The following is a 15,423-nucleotide window of genomic DNA, read 5'->3' as shown; positions in this document are numbered from 1 at the left end:
TTATATATAAGTATTAATAATATATACATACTATTGGTAACCTCTCTCTTTCATCATAAGTGTTCTTTTATTGGTGCTCACCACAAACATTTTTTTCTTGCAGTGTGGAGGTCCATTTGTTAAGAGAAGGTATTCATTGATGGACTCAACTTCCTGGTTTCATTTTGTGTTAATCCTCTTCCAGTATGGGACCTATTGTTACTGTGAGATATTGCAACTAAGGGATAAGGATTGTATGATTAAATAAAAAAAATAAACTTTAAACCTAATTTTATTTCTTAATTTTAGTCAATATAGAATCTCTAACCAATATATTTGGATAATGGTTGCAGTGAAACCACGAGAAAGGAAACTTGGATTGGGGGATTCGATAGTTTTCATTGCGTTGGTTTTGATAATTTACAGCTAGTGTAGTTAATGTGCAGCTCACCTATGTATAAAATTGTACTAACACTAACGCACCTAAGTTGTCTACTCTTTTTATTATTCATGTTACTTTTCTTTTTTATATTTAATTTAGTTAGTTAGTTAACAATATATTATATATGTATATTAAAAAAATTGCGCCGATGGTTCTTTTCGTATATGTAATGTCAATGGGATCGCTTTAAAGAGTTATATTTATTAATTGTTAATAAAGAGACTCAATAAATTTAATTAGAATCTTAGTTGAAAAATATGGAAATTTTTGCTTATGATATTGGTCGAGAAAAATATAAATTATAAGGATTATATCATATTAGATAACAATGGTGTTCTCTGATACTAGTTAAAGTTTGTTCCACTTCCAAAACATAACATAATAAGAAATCATGAAATATCTCTCTTTGAATCACTTCTTATTTCCTTCCTTTATCACTTTCATCATTCGTATATTATGATATCACAGGATATGAATTCCTTTGTCAAAAAGATGAAAGAGAAGTTCCACAACCACAACTCTGATCATAAATCCTAATATTATTTTGACGACAACCACGTAATTTGGTCAATGGTCAAATTTATGAATTTAATGTTTACCACCCTTTTTATCGCGATTAGCATGTTCACAAGGTCCTCGACGGTGGAAAACTATGTGAAAAACTAAAGGGGTAAAGTCGCTTGTGAAATTTGATTGATGTGAGATGATTTCATTTGGCGATAAGACCTTTGATTTTGTGTTCTTTGGTGATTACTTGTTTGTGCACTTGGTGAAGCAAGTGGAGTTTGTGGCGGAGATCAATCAGATGCTTAAATCAAGAGGGTTTGTATTATTTTGTTTTGCAAATCCTAAAAATATGTATAGTTTTAATTGGTTCATTTATTTGTTTAATTGTTTCAGAAGTTGCATGAAATAAAATAGCTACAAACACAAATTCATTTTTTAACTTAGACAATTGTTAAATAATAACATGTAAGGTAATTTAAATTGAAACAAAATAATAAGAAAAGAAAAAGAACTTAAACCGATTAGACACAACTTATGTTGTAATTTATTTATGGGTTTTTCACTTGATAAACCTCTTCCCTACTCAATTTAGGTTGAGGGTCCATGTTGTAATTAAAAAGGAATGTAATTTATATAAAGAATTGAAAAAGATTAATAAATAGATTCAATAATAAATTTTAGATTTACTCTTCCGATTTTTAAGTATGATTTTTTTACAAGTCTATTATATATATATATTTGCATTAGTTGTTTTTTAATATTCTAATTTATTTTAGCCTATCAATAACAAGTGTTATGGATTATTGTTTTATTTTTCCTACAAGTATTGAATAATTGAGTATTTAATATAAAAAATAAAATCTATTACTATATCTATTAATTGACTTTAAAAAATTATAATTATTGATAAATTTAATATTATTGGTGAGTTAACTAATCAAGTACAAATGTCTTGTACTTCTGTGACGTAACATAAATATTACTCTCCCCATTTTAAAACAATATTTTTTAGTTGACTTATTAATTTTTAAGATATTCTTAATTAAATTTCTACTTATTATTTAAAATTTGTATATTTTTCACTTGTTTTGTTATTTTGTTTCGTTATCTTGTTTAATTGTCTTCGCATATTATTTTGTGTTAAAACTAGATAACATAGTTGTGTGGTTAACACGACTAAAGTAAAAAAGAAAATAAAAGGAAAACCTAAACACAATTTTGGAAGACTACGAAACATGTTTGAGATTAAATAGTATAACAAACTTGGAGCTGGAGTTGTGCATGAAGGTAATGAATGACATCCAACAAAGAGGTTTATTTGTGGAGCATTCAATGACATGTGGCTTTTATTATTTTGGTTCAAAGTGATAATAGACAACTTGTTCATATGAGATTGAAAATGAAGTAAAAATGAAAACGTGTTAAACTATGATAAAAAAACAAAACAAACAAAACAAAAACTTAATTATAATGTTAGGAGATTGTGGAACTCGAGTAGAATTGAAGTTGCGTCTAAAGGTCGTGAAATAAAAAACTTACAACCAACTTGATTACTTTTGACTCTAACCCTCATTCTTGACTACTTTTGACTCTAACCCTCATTTTGTTGATATTGTTTTTAAAAGTCTACTGTTTGAATTTTTGTTTTATTTTTGTTTTTGCTTTTATTTATTCTCATCCAACAAATCACATGATAAATACAAAACTAATGATTATAAATGTTTTTTATAAAAATTTAATTAAAAATATCTAAATTTATTATAGATTTTTTTTTTTTACTTTTCCATATTGGTTTATTAACCACAGTATATTTAGTTTTTTAGAATTAAAATTCTAACAATAATTAACAGATAATTATTTTTATTAAAAACATTAAAGACTTCAAAAGTATTTGTTTAATATTTTTATATTAGATAAACATTTGCGTTTAATTAACATTATGCAAAATCAGTATCATTATTGATATGCGAAGATATAGAAAAGTATATCATGCATATTTTACCTCGACAAATCTAATTCACATTTTAAAATATCTATTATAATAAATTAGAAATATATAAAATAAAAAACTTAAATATGAAAGTGTAATACCGGATGATTGAGAAGTTCGATATGGCCGAATAGTCGAGAAGACCGAATAAACTATACTGACCCGAACATAATTCATAAGCATATAATTAACTTTAAATAAATCACACTTAAATGATAAACCGCGATTAGGGGATAGTTGAGCCCTCATTTGGACTCACATGCAAGTTTACAAGAGTTGAGGTTCATCAAAAAAGTATAAATAGAAGAGGGGATCCCAACACTAAAGGTATTTTTTCACTTTCTAGTCACCTGCATATTGTAATCAGTCTAACTTGATCGTTGAATTACCTTCGCAGGTATCCTATTCAACTCGAATGACTGGATTGAGCAGAAGACCATCAAAGCTAAAAGCCAAAAAAACTTAGACCGAAGAAGTTACTTCGCAAGATTCCAACATAATCTTACAAAACAATAAATATTGATATTATTCAATAATATTAAGAGTTTCATTAATTAAAATAAACTAAGCAAAATAAAACTTTTAAAAATACATTGATAATACCTTTGGTAATATATAAGATATAAGTTTTGTACTAATCAAATTTAAACCATATAATTTTATTTGTTTTGGATATCATCTTGAGGATATTTTCTGATCAAATTTAGAATTTTATTTCAATTATTTATATTTGATCAAATGTATCACGTATTACATACTACAAAGATAAAGTAAGACAAAAAAGAATGACATCACACATATCTATGTAATATTTTATAAATTTCTCATGAATTAATAATACATGAATTATTGTCTTTTAAGTTTTTTATTTAATTTTCATTAAGTTTTGTATAAGGTTATTTAAGTCTTATGCGAAAGAGGTTAAATATGGCATCGCAATCACAGTGACAATCGCAACCCAGATAATTCTTCTTCACATATTGTGATAGGAAAAATATCCTCACACTTTCTAGAAAACCAGACGAAGCTAGAGAGTGGCTCCGATTTCGCCCTAAGCAAGAATCTCACATCTCGAATCTCGCATCTCGCATCGATCGCGGTTCCACCGTCGGAATCTTGAAGTGATGTCAACCTCGAGCCAGCACCAGTTCCGATACACTCAGACCCCCTCCAAGGTGCTGCACCTTCGCAACCTCCCCTGGGAATGCTCCGAGGAGGAGCTCAGAGAGCTCTGCAAGCCCTTCGGTAAGATCGTCAACACCAAATGCAATGTCGGCGCCAATCGCAACCAGGCTTTTGTTGAATTCGTAACTCCCTCTTCCTTCTTTCTCTTCTTATTGTTTTCAATCGCTCTTTAATTTTAGGGTTTTAAGCCGTGCATTTATTGATTCGTGACAACTTCAGCTCTGAGTAGCCGGCTATGGCTTTTAGAATCCCCGAATTTTGTTTGCTATCGTGTTTTATTTCACTCTTTTGCTTAGGGTATCGGAATTAGGTATTTCGTTTATATCCATTTTTTTCTTCTCATTTTCACTGGTCTCACTTCTGAAATAAACGCGTCGATTGTTTTACATTTTAAAAGATACGGCTTCGAATAACCTAAGGATGACACTCGCAATTGCGTACATTTATACACTGTTGTCGATGCATAAATTTAACCAATCTGCCCTATCGTAGTGGATTGGGCAAGAAGTGTGGATGGCTAATTAAAATAAACCATTGATAATTTCGTAAACCAAGAGTTAAGATGTTAACCGTTCTTGTAAGGAGTGAAATTTTGGAGAGATTTTTTGTTGACAAGGGAAAAATATGTTCATCATACCGTTTTTAGCGGAGAGGTCCGTATTGTGGATATTAGTGATGACCAACTATTACTGCTTGTTAGGATTTCTAGTAGAGGTCTGGTCTTCACAGCCTTGGAGCACCCATAATGTATCTAGGCGGAGTCATAAGTCTTGTTGCTTGAATTAACTCCACCATGTACCACTATGGCCGTTCAATTCTCTTTTAGTTGAGATAGAAGCTTTCTCCTTATGTTTAGACTGGACCTTAATTATATTGTAAATAAATATTAAGATTTTCATTTCAATACAAGTGTCTGGACTATAAACTTTTTGTTTTTGCTACTTTTCGTCAGTTACTTTCTCTTGAATCTTAATTTGTATTTTAAGTGTCTGCTGAGTGGTTGAGGATGTATTTTGTTTTCTTACGTTGTGATACCTGGTATTTTTGTATGATTTTGCTACTCTCATTACTGAACTCTCAAGTTAAATGCTTTGCCAGGTAGATCTAAATCAAGCCATTTCAATGGTTTCGTATTATGCTTCATCTTCAGAACCTGCTATGGTTCGTGGCAAAACTGTTTACATTCAGTATTCTAATAGACATGAAATTGTCAACAACAAAAGTCCTGGAGATATTCCTGGAAATGTCTTGCTGGTAACTATTGAAGGTGTGGAGGCTGGGGATGTGAGCATTGATGTTATCCATTTGGTTAGTGCGACTGAGTTTTATTTCATTTCTCCAGTTCATTTTTGTGTGTCTGTGATTTTGCAAGCTTATTGTTTGATTAGAGGATGTGGAAAAAAAAAATCCCAATCCCAATAAAAGAGGGTTATTCTTAAAGTAAACATCATGACAACTCCTAATACAACAATCATATAGTAACATATCTGAGTTTTAATACCTTTTATTTCTATACAGTTTCCTTTTTTTTATTTAATAATATGATCTTTTATCTTTTGCCCTTGTTATTTAGATTTAGACAGAATCCTGACCTGATTAAATCATATGTCAATTTTACTGAAATCGGTTGAACCACAGATGGTGATCTCATATTTAGATACTTTTGTTGGAGACAGTTTGGAATATTTGTCATGTACGTCATACACCTTTCTATGGTCACGCATATAAGTACAGGTGTCATTCTGCACTTATTTCTTATCTGTTTGGAACTTATTTTTCTTTCTTGACATTGCTTTGTGATTGTAACATCTGTGATGGTTTTTTGGATTGTCTGCTGAACTATATAATCATCCAACATTTTTATTTAAGGAATAACCAAACAAAGATTAAGGTGAAAAGAATATGATGTATGAACTAGTTCTTTACTCTTTATTCAGGTGTTTTCGGCTTTCGGCTTTGTTCACAAAATCGCAACATTTGAAAAGACTGCAGGTTTCCAGGTTAGTAAATTATCATTGCAGTACTTCAACATGTCTCTTCCTGGTTCAATCATAGTGTTGACAATGTTTAATGCCTTGCCAGGCTCTGATTCAGTTCACTGATGCTGAAACTGCTTCTGCTGCTAGGGAGGCACTGGATGGAAGAAGCATACCAAGGCAAGTAGTGTTTGTTTATTTTCTTCTTATTCTTCAAACCCATCTTTGATTTGGCATAGTCTGATAAATAATAAATTTGCTAATTTACTTATGCTTTGGTATGTAGATACCTGCTACCAGCCCATGTTGGTTCTTGTAATTTGCGTATTTCATACTCAGCTCATAAAGATCTGAATATCAAATTTCAATCAAATCGCAGCAGGTAATGATTGAAGTAAAGACAACTATCATATATTATTATTTAGTTGTTTTAACTTTGTCTTCTGCTCAGAAACTCGTGCATATTGTGAAAGCTATTGCATGTTATTTTTGTGGTGTTCTCTATTTTGCTAATTGATACGTGTGCTTTTATCCTTTAGGGCTTACTGAAGCTTGGTAGTCAGGATACAGTTGACTTGCCTTGACCACTTAGTAATTTTCTTGATCATTTTCCAACTGTTTGATGCATTTACTGTCAATATTATTGAAACCATTGTTCTTATGTTATTGAAATGTATTGGCAAGTTTTTTCTTTAGTGGGTTTTGTTATATCATGTTGACAATTCAATACTAATTATTTGTAGCTGTTGTTGTCAATGTAATCTGGTTTGCATCTTTGCTCCGGAGGCTACTCTGATGTTTGCATAATTGTATTCACCATGTACTGAATTACAGTTGTAGAAGCAGCTTCTACTTGTGTCATTTTAGTTTTTCACAATGATTTTTTGTTACAGCTGAAATTATTGTTTTTTGTTTGTCTTGGAGCTCTAAATTTGATTTATTGTTTCCTAATCCTGGTCACAATATAGAGGTCAAGAAATAAAAAATTTGTAATTGCCAAATCTCGTTACCTCTATGATTGAATTTATTTTTTACATAATATTCTCTATTTCAGGTGAACATTTCTGTTAAAACAATTTGACATAGTGACACACAAACTCCAAGAATTTGTTAGGGAGCCATATTTACATGAATAATCAATAAGCATGTATTGTGAAATTAGCGTCTCCTCTATTAGTCTATTTAACAGGCTTGTCTGCCACTATTGTGATTTAAAATTTTGCCAGTGAAACATTTTGGTTCCATGCCTCTAGACTCTAGCGAGATCCCTATGTTTGTTAATGTGCCCAATTGGTTTTTAAAGCTTTGATTGACGCATAACATTTTCTCAACATGCACAGCTCAATTTCTATTTTCTATGTTTTTACTAATCTTCTGTCAATAATTAGTATTATTTCCCCATAACATTTCAGGGACTACACAAATCCTATGCTTCCTGTTAACTATACTGCTATTGAGGGGACAGTACAGGTATTTTGTTGTTTTATGCTTTAATACGTTCTGCTTTTTACTATTAGTATGGTTTGACAAACATATATTCTTCAGACGGCTATAGGCCCTGATGGGAAGAGGAAAGAACCTGAAAGCAATGTGCTTTTGGCTTCCATTGAAAATATGCAGTATGCTGTTACCGTTGATGTTCTCCATACAGTAAGAATTTGTGTTTTTCTGTAAAACTTCCAAATTTGAAGTGATTTATACTCTACTGTCTAACAACAGCAATCTTTACAGGTCTTCTCTGCTTTTGGTACTGTCCAGAAAATTGCTATATTTGAAAAGAATGGTCAAACTCAGGCACTAATTCAGTACCCTGGTATTAATCTTATTCAACTGTTACTCCTTGCACTAGTACATTGTGTCCCATGCATGTGTATCGTACGTATATAAAATATTAAAATTTATACACCTGCTTTCGCCTAAATGAGAGGTTCCTTTTGCCTGTAATGGATTAGGGAACATTAGTGTCCTAGGAATAGGAATACAGTGTTTATGCGCCTGTGGTTTGACCGTTTTGTTTTAATTCTGTTATACATCTCATTGTTTATTGTTATTATTATTTCATTAATCAATGGTTTCATTCTTCCCCACCTAATGTTGAATGTGGATAATATTTCTTACTCATAGGTTGACATTAATTATGGTTTTGAGATAAGATGCATGTGCCCATATTTTAAGCTTCCTTCTCTAGTATTATTTTTGTTACCTGAAGATTCCTTATACATCCATTGTTCTTTTTCATTATTTTCATATAATATTTGATTGTTTTGACAATTTTTTTTTTCACTCAGACTTTTGTGCCCTAGTCTTGCATATTAGGGTCCACATCATAGGTTACATTGAACACATTGAAAATGTAATTTCAGGGAATGGAAGTGGGTAGCAGTATATACTAGCCCTCCCATCCCCTGTTTCTTGATATAACATTTTTTTCTTGATCGTGGATGAACATTTTTTGGCAGATGTCATGACGGCGGCAGCTGCTAGAGAAGCTCTAGAGGGGCATTGCATATATGATGGTGGCTATTGTAAGCTTCATCTATCATACTCTCGTCATACTGATCTCAATGTAAAGGTATAAAAATATGTGTTTTTGAGTTAATGTTCATGAGTGGAAAAATGAAAAAGGGGGAAAATTAAAGATATCCTTAGAAGCAATGTGGACACTTGATCGGAAAGAGATTTGATTCTTAAACGTATGCTTCTTGACACTTGATTGACCTACCTTTTATAGTAATTTGTTCAAGACAGTTGAATAATTATCCCAATTCTGAGTATTATATTATATAATACGTTTTGATTGTAGGCTTTCAGTGACAAAAGTAGAGACTACACAGTGCCAGATCCTAGCCTGGTTGCAGCTCAAGGTCCTGCAACAGCTTGGCAAAATCCACAGGCTGCGCCTATGTACCATGGTAGTGCTCCTGCTTATCACACTCAAGTTCCGAGTGGGCAATGGGATCCATCTCTGCAGGCGGTTAGACCCAGTTACATATCTGCACCTGGTACTTTTGCAGCTTCCTCACCTCTTGCAAGCAGCCCCATTGGTCATAATGCAAATCCAACGGGAATCGCTCAGTCTGGGGTCCCACGCAATGTAAATTTACAGCCCAGTGGTGCTCTACTTTCAGTTCCTGGTTCCTCACCTCTCGTGCAGACCACCCAAGCTGCTCAAGGATTGGTTCAGCCAAATGCAAGACCTGGTGCTGCTTCACCTCCTGCTCAACATTATTATGCTTAGAAACTCAGTTTTACAGTTCACCGTTACATGAATGAAAGGAAAATGGTTTTGGTGGAAGAAGAATGATAGTATGATAAATTTGTTGTTCGGTTGGGAATTTCATCAGCATCATCATCGTTGTTTTTTGAATGATGTATTTAATTTGCCAAGAAAGCTTCAAAATAGTTAGTCTCTTACTTGAAATTGTCTTCCATTGAATGAATACTCACTAGGAGTGGAGGTGTTAAAATATCTTTCTCCGCTTAAGGTAACTTACAAATAACAAAATCAAATTACGGAGTACATTACCATGTGGATTTTGGACAATTCAGTTTTGTCCTCATCAATAAAAGCTGGGATTTGCTTCCTGCACTAAATCAATTCTAACCTCTACCTAATAACTGATATATCACAAAAATGTTCTCATTAATTTTTAATTAGGGGTAGGGGTGCAGATCAAAATGAATTTCTGATTGAGTTTCTAGAACATTTTTAGAATATGATTTTAGATTTCCATTTTATGAAAACATTTTTCAATTTTGACTTTTTAATTCTAACTCCAAAATACATTGCAAGGATATTTCCCCCACTTCTCAACGTTAACTGAAATCATTGGCATACTAATAAAATGAGAAAAACTTCATTTTAAATCTCAACAACGATTAGCTTAATTGCTAGAATTATACAATAACGATGTGCTTGTATTGTATGTAGCCAAAGTAGTTCAGAATTGTTTTTTTTTTCTCTCTTGAATGAAGTTAGTTTCTCAGTTATTCTCTCTGACGCATATATGGTTAAAAGAACATTTTACACATCCTTCAATTTATTGTTCAGTACAATGATCTCGTATGGTGAAGCTTAAATTGAAATTTGTAAAAAAATTAAAGTTCATACGATCTAAACTTAACCATCTAAATAAATTTGAATTTAGATTGTGCATGTGCGTATGCATGTCCCTTCACTTGGGAACACGAGAGGGAGAGTGGACATATTTTTATCATATTTCATTTGCCCATGAAAACCGAATAGATGAGTCCAACGTGGAAGCTTCTCTTAGGAAATGAAACTATAAAAAGATTAATCTAATTTGTGTACATAATTGAAGGATAATTCTCATCAAACTATTCATCACCTCTTTCCTCTACCCTAGCCTTCAATGTTATGTGCCATAGTCGGTGAGATCAAAGCTAACATCAATCAGTTTCCAGTTGCCTGTCAATGATTTGAAATATAACCTAAAATTGCCTGAAACTGCACACACACTAACACACATCAACAAATATAAACTTTTAAAATCCCCAAGATAGAAAACAAAAATGAAAAGACCTTGATGTTCTTTGAAAGAAGCACTTTATTTTCTTCTGCATTGTCTGATTAATTAGTTTTCAGGAGCTTTTGAAAGCGAGGTACTTAATTACGAAGAAACAAAAGAGTTTGTATTGGACACAATACACGTGCATTTGCTAATGAATTCACAATAGGAATGTAGTTTTTGGAGTTATGAAAGGTATAAGATATTAGAGAAATTTGATTAATGATTTTTAGTTTGAAGATGAAAGTGCAGTACTTGATGAGGTTAGTTTTACTGAAACAGGGTTGGTAGCATAATCATGCGATTGATTGAAGAGAAATAAAAAGGAAGTGAAAAAAAAGTTGAAGAAAAGAATGTAACGCAAGAGAGAAAAGAAGAGAGTGGCATGTGCGAGAAGAAGGTACATGACAAAGCCATGTTTTGATTATGGGTCATGTTCCATTATGATGCTGCACTGTCCTTGTCTTTAAATAATGGTTTTAAATGCAGAGAGGGACTACTCTACAGTGTTAAACCTTTCTCTCTCTCTCTGCCACTAACACCATGCATCTCTGCAACAAACCAAAACTGACCCATTAGAATCAGATTCTTCTCTAAATTGTGTGACATAGATAGTAGCGTACGCGTCGTTTGCACCCTTTGCTCATGACACTTCTGAAAGCAATTGCTACGACACCGTTAGATCCCACATTTTACTAATACATTCATAGCTGGAAAATCATCTTTAACATTTTCAATTCAATTAACCTCACTTTTATAAGATCTGAATCTCAACTTCAAAACATGTGTTTTCAAGTACAGAACTTACGAAAAAATCATGAAATAAAAACTAATTTTTAGTGACAAAAAATAATTAGTTGTTAGAGTGATTAAATTAAAAATAATTTTAGAGACTACAAGATTTGTTGGTTTCTAAATTAGTTTCTATTATTGTTAAATTGTTTTTAAATTGGTATCTAATTAACAACCAAATTTAGAAATTAAATATTTGGTAGTTAAAACCTTGTTGCTAATTAGATACCAATTTAGAAACCATTTAATAATAGAACTAATTTAGAAATCAATTTTTTTTTTAGTTTTTAAAAATCAAAGTTTTTGTTATCAAATTTAAAAACTAAATAATTGGTAGTTAAAACCTTGTTGTCTATTAGATACCAATTTAGAAACCATTTAATAATAGAACTAATTTAGAAATCAATTTTTTTTTTAGTTTTTAAAAACCAAAATTTTTGCTATCAAATTTAAAAACTAGATAATTGGTAGTTAAAACCTTGTTGTCTATTAGATACCAATTTAGAAACCATTTAATAATAGAAACTAATTTAGAAATTTTTTTTTTTTTAGTTTTTAAAATGGTCTCTAATTTAGTTACTACAACTAATTTTTTTTGTCTCTAAATCTGATTGATTTTCAAATAATGTCAAACTTAACTTATTTAACTAAATAAATTGTTTAAACAACTTGATTTACTTATTAAATAAGTTGGACTCAACTTGGTCTCAACGTGAGTTAATATATATATACAATCCAATTCTTTTTCACCTTAATCATGAATGAGTTATTTAGACATATATACATCTAATAAAGTGCTTTCTCTTGTGTAATCATTGAAACTTAGAAAAAAATTATGATAAATCTTTTACTTCATATTGTTGACAGTAAAGATACAAACGTCCCTACAAATTAAGTTTAGGATATCAAGACATTGATTGCAGTAGTTTTTTTTTTATCACATGGAATCTATGTGTATATTGAAAATAATATATGAAGCATGTGTTTCTTTTGCTCTTATTGATTTTAAATTCAAAATTGATTATAATAAAACTTAGCAATTCATGTACTTCAATTTGGTACAATAAGAATACGAGCTTTGATTTGAATTAACTTTAGGGATAATGACTAGGATTTCACACACTTCTATTAATGAATATCTGTAATACATATAAAAATAAGTTTGTCTCTCTATTTATGTTAGTTTTAACTTCAAATGTCACTATGTGAAAATTTGATAATCTTTTTACTTTGTTTCAACAAGAACATTATAAAATAAACTGAAATGAACAAAAAGAGAAAAAAAAAAGATGAAAATGTATATTTCTTGTATTTCTGAATATATATAAACATATAAATAATATATTTATTTTAAGTATAACTAAAGATATCAGATGTAAAACAAAAAATGTTATAAAAAAAATAAAAATAAAAATTATACGGAGAAACAATTAAAAATTAGAAAAGATAAGATTAATATTAATTTTATTATGAGAGTCTTATATTTTATATTTATATCCTTTGTTAATGCATTAATTGAATTAAATTATTATTATACTGAACATTTTTTTTAAATGATTAGAAAAAATAAAACTAAATTATATTAAGTAACTTAAAATAAATTGAGTCATTATAAATTATTGGTTTTTGAACTGTTAAAACTATGAATAACTTTAGGAAGCAAAAAGTAACTCCTTGCACTTTTCCAGTGACGTAACAATAAGCTTATAAGAAAAAAAATGTTCCTTTCTTGTGTATAGAAACATCATATTCTCACGTGTTTGCAGAGAGGTTATGTTCATGTCTTGCAAAAGTAACCAAGGAGCAATTATTTGCTAATGATGAACATTAATCATATATATACTACTATTACTTGAAATGTGTCTTGAGTGGTTCGGACAAGGATCATGAATATTTGTTTTTTCACTAAATCTTCTGTTATATTTTATCTATGTACATATGAAATCTAAAATATATGTATTTATTTATATATTTATTATTGAATAAACTAATAATTCAATAATAATAAAAATCACTTACATTTATCTTGTAATTCATTTGGTAGCTATGTAGCATAGATACCGACACGAACACGAAGATACTTACAATCTCTAAAATGTAGAACACGAGCACATGAATCTATATATTATATAATTATGAATTATATAAATTTACAATAAATATTTATGTGTACAAGTATGTTTCAGATTTTTTTTGGGAGCATAAAGATGTTTTTCATGATTGGTTCAAAAAAAATTGTTTCTTATTTCTATAATCATAATAAAATTTATACAATAAATTTGAGTTTTTAGAAAATTATTGTATTTATTTTTTTAAAAATTGTGTTAAAACCATACAATTTTTTTTCAAAAATCCAACAAATATTTTTTGAATTGAATACTTCACCGATAAGTGTTCTACGAGTGTTGACACCGATACATGTGTCTGACACTGATACGTCATTTAAGAGAAGTGTCCGAGCCTCATAGGTTGATAGTGAATATTAATTGTCCACATTTATCTTGTAATTCGGTGTTATCCACTCACCTCACCTTATAACTCGGCTAATAGACTCAAATGTATAACTCGGCTAATAGACTCAAATGTATAAAGGATAGCTCATAGGTCATACAACGTAGTCTAGAATTACGAAAAAACAACCATTAAATACGAAGTAGTATCCAATCTCATATTCTCATTCTTTTACTCATATTTTATATAAAATTCTTACTAACTTCAACTTTAGAAAATCTTTTTACCCATCGACTACTTAAAAAATTCAGTTTGTTCAGGTAAACACCTCAGAACAAGAAGTACAACTCATCCTCAATAATAATAAATTTTCTCTTCTCAATCAACCTTCAACATATCTTTCCTAAAACATATTTTCTTGTCTCAATCAACCTTCAACACATCCTTCTTGCTACTGTTATGCTTGTCTCCTTGATTTAACAATAAATCAAGAAATTGTTGCATTAAAATCGTTCAGATCCATGATCCATAATCACGTACCTAACAATATATATTTATTTTATTTTAGTTTCTGCACATGACTCAGGAAATGCATATACTGACACAAAGTCAACAAGCTTAGACGAGTTACTGACCATAAGAATATTAATTAAAGCCATAATTTTACAAGAAATCTACCATTTGGTGTGTAGTTGAATCAAAGGCATAACAACAATAAAAAGTGATGTAAAATAGTATATATACACGTATGAAGTTGCATGTGTCTGCATCAATGTGAACGCTTATTAATTACAGGATCTTTATGAATTACTAAGCAGTGATTAATTAAGCCTTTCACATGCTCTAAATAGTGATTACCAAAACTTCACGTTACTACCACTAAGTGTTCTTTCACACATTGTTTAATCACTTTAACCGACACTGACCCAAACCCTATTATTTGTATATTGTACACTGTTATGGCAACAAAATCAATCTCACTTATGTTCAAATTTTATGAACATGATCAAAGCTTATGACACATAAAGGGAACTTATTGGATCGTTACTATATACACCAGAGGGGACAAAAGGTAGTATAAATTGCAATCATACATAATATGAGCAAACTTCTATTCTATGCATGCAATTATTTTCCTTGACTCTTTCTAACTTCTCAATGCTCTTTATGTCAAACATAAAAACTGATATAAACCAGAAGAAGATGTATGCTAATTATAATTAATTTATTGCTGAGGGGAAGATTACAAACATGTCAAAATCATTCTCACTTTAAATTTTAAAATGTTTATTAAAAATATATAAACAATCTGCTTGTCATTTGTATGAAGTTGAGCAATAAAAAACAAAGTGCTATTTTTAACGTTTAATTATTTTTTATCCTTCGAAAATATAATATTTTTTCTTTATTTTGATCTTTATATCTTTTTTAAATGGTACTCATTCAATGTTTTATTTAGATTGTGAGGACCCAAACTAATAAAAAATTACAAGATTAAAAAGAAAATTCGCTATATATTTGTAGAAACTAATAAATATATACAAATTATAGTGAACCATTTAAAAAAAAACT

The 15,423-nt window shown here is 30.3% G+C and overlaps 1 protein-coding gene across 4 annotated transcripts; it reads left to right on the top strand.

The window, feature by feature from the left end:
* Positions 1-3,789: 3,789 nt before the first annotated feature.
* LOC137823503 (polypyrimidine tract-binding protein homolog 1) lies at positions 3,790-9,500 on the top strand. Of its 4 annotated transcripts, none has more exons than XM_068628672.1 (10): positions 3,790-4,225; positions 5,202-5,411; positions 6,041-6,103; positions 6,186-6,259; positions 6,366-6,461; positions 7,492-7,549; positions 7,625-7,729; positions 7,811-7,892; positions 8,539-8,651; positions 8,883-9,500. In XM_068628672.1, exons 1-10 carry the CDS (start codon positions 4,043-4,045, stop codon positions 9,315-9,317), a joined length of 1,419 nt encoding a protein of 472 aa, XP_068484773.1. In that variant the 5' UTR covers positions 3,790-4,042; the 3' UTR covers positions 9,318-9,500. The 4 variants fall into 4 exon arrangements, 3 of the variants coding, with proteins under 3 accessions (XP_068484773.1, XP_068484774.1, XP_090149646.1); XR_011083137.1 differs by having other exon boundaries at positions 3,842-4,225; positions 8,539-8,772; XM_068628673.1 differs by having other exon boundaries at positions 3,842-4,225; positions 8,539-8,604.
* Positions 9,501-15,423: the final 5,923 nt, after the last annotated feature.

The sequence above is a fragment of the Phaseolus vulgaris genome, chromosome 8 (genome assembly GCF_051622355.1).
Source record: "Phaseolus vulgaris cultivar YP4 chromosome 8, ASM5162235v1, whole genome shotgun sequence".
Lineage (NCBI taxonomy): Eukaryota > Viridiplantae > Streptophyta > Magnoliopsida > Fabales > Fabaceae > Phaseolus > Phaseolus vulgaris.
Note: the sequence above shows the minus strand (reverse complement) of the source record. Positions and strands in the feature narration are given on the sequence as shown.